General features: G+C 39.4%; 1 protein-coding gene across 1 annotated transcript in view; it reads left to right on the forward strand.

The window, feature by feature from the left end:
• The first annotated feature begins 465 nt into the window (after positions 1-465).
• The window catches only part of alkbh1 (alkB homolog 1, histone H2A dioxygenase), a 35,846-nt gene continuing 34,447 nt past the window's right edge, over positions 466-1,864 (forward strand). The window contains exons 1-2 of the mRNA XM_050061982.1: positions 466-720; positions 1,412-1,520. Of these exons, the coding sequence (XP_049917939.1) occupies positions 493-720; positions 1,412-1,520 (337 nt within the window). The 5' untranslated portion in view covers positions 466-492. The remainder of the gene's footprint in view (positions 721-1,411; positions 1,521-1,864) is intronic.

Consider the following 1,864-nt stretch of genomic DNA (forward strand, 5'->3'; position numbering starts at 1 on the left):
ATCATAACATTTTATTTCTATTTTTATGAATAAAAAGTCCCTCACAGCAATGGCAGGCAGCTTTTCAAAATGTGCAAAACATCAGGTGTAAGTGGAAATAAAAGATACATGGGAAAGTTGTATAGGATATTTATAAGTTTTATAGGCAATCTTATCTTCCTGTCTTTTATTTTGAAGTTACTTCCGCCTCTGGTGTCACCGCCGTTCTACTTTTTGTCCAAAACAATAAATGAAAAAATGAATCTGCAAAAAAACCAAAATCAGGCTGTTATTTGAATTCTTGTTTTTTTGATTCTGACAGCAAAAACGGAAAAACGGCTCCATTTTCTGTTTTTTTCGTTTTTAACCAAAAAGGAAAAAACGGGAAAACCATGGTATTTCCGTTTTTTCGTTTTTGGTTTAAACGAAAAAACGAAGTGCCTGAAGGTACCCTGACCCTTACACAACAGAATTTAATCTCTGATTCACACTCCGGAGCAGAAGGTGGCGGTAATGCACCTAATACGCTGGTTGCCAACCGCCGTTAAAGGACAAGAAGAAGAAGAAGAAGAAGAAGAAGAAGAAGACGAAGAAGAAGGCGTCACGATTAAGATGGCAGTGCCTATAATGGAGAGTGGAGAAGATGCATTTAGAAAAATCTTCAAGTTGTACAAGAGGAGAAACCCTCCGCCAGATTTCAGCAATGTCGTCGACTTCTCCAAAGGTGTATCGAGTGACAAGGTGAGGGAGGGGAGGCATACCATACCATACCATACTGTACCATACCATACCATACCATACTGTACCATACCATACCATACCCATACCATACCATACCATACTGTACCATACCATACCATACCATACCGTACGGTGTGTTGGTAAAAATGACGACTAAAGATACTAAGAAAGCTGAAAACTTCAGTAGCTCTACATCAGATACTAAGCTGGTGCCAGTGATGGAATAACTTATCAGCCAATGTAAAAATACTCGTTTATACGCGAGTATTAATACGCGTTTGTCTGAAAGGTCGTATTAACATGTAGGGCTTTGGGACTACCAGTAACAATAGTCTGTAGTTTGGTAATTAATGTAGCAGTATGATAGCCGCCATTACAGTGGCTTAGTGTGTATCTGTAAATGCACTGGAATAGATCCTCATGGTTTCCTTACCTGCCATCTTTAGCCTAGGAGATAGGATAAAGGAGATAGGAAAGGGTGGACTCTTAAGGAGTTAGGGAAAGGCAACAGCTAAGGTAAAAGAGTGCCAAATGAATAACAGTAGCAAAAAGGAGGAGGGAAACTGTGGCTAGACTTAATATTTACACCAGCCACTTCAGCTGAGCTAATTGCTATCTGTGTGTGTGTGTGTGTGTGTGTGTGTGTGTGTGTGTGTGTGTGTGTGTGTTTGTGTGTGTGTGTGTGTTATAGATAGTTCCACATACACTGGACCCAGCTGCAGTGAGTGATGTGGAGGCTGCCAGGGTTGGATTACAGCCTGTCAGAGACTGGAGAGCCTTTGGTCTCCAGGGCTACCCAGGTAAACACAGAAGTAAACTCAAATACAAAGGGTTCAACACACTCTCAGACCAAAATCAGATGCAGTTTTAAAAAGTGACACAAAGAAAAAAAAAAACACAAAAAAGATGTGCGGCAATCAGAGGAAAACACAACACTAAAATAACACATCCCAGATCTGAATGAATGAAAAATTCTTATTAAATACTTTGTTCTGTACATAGTTGAATGTGCTGACAACAAAATCACACAAAAATTATCAATGGAAATCAAATTTATTAACCCATGGAGGTCTGGATTTGGAGTCACACTCAAAATTAAAGTGGAAAAACACACTACAGGCTGATCCAACTTTGATGTAATGTC

Source organism: Epinephelus moara, chromosome 14 (genome assembly GCF_006386435.1).
Source record: "Epinephelus moara isolate mb chromosome 14, YSFRI_EMoa_1.0, whole genome shotgun sequence".
In the NCBI taxonomy this organism is placed as follows: domain Eukaryota; kingdom Metazoa; phylum Chordata; class Actinopteri; order Perciformes; family Serranidae; genus Epinephelus; species Epinephelus moara.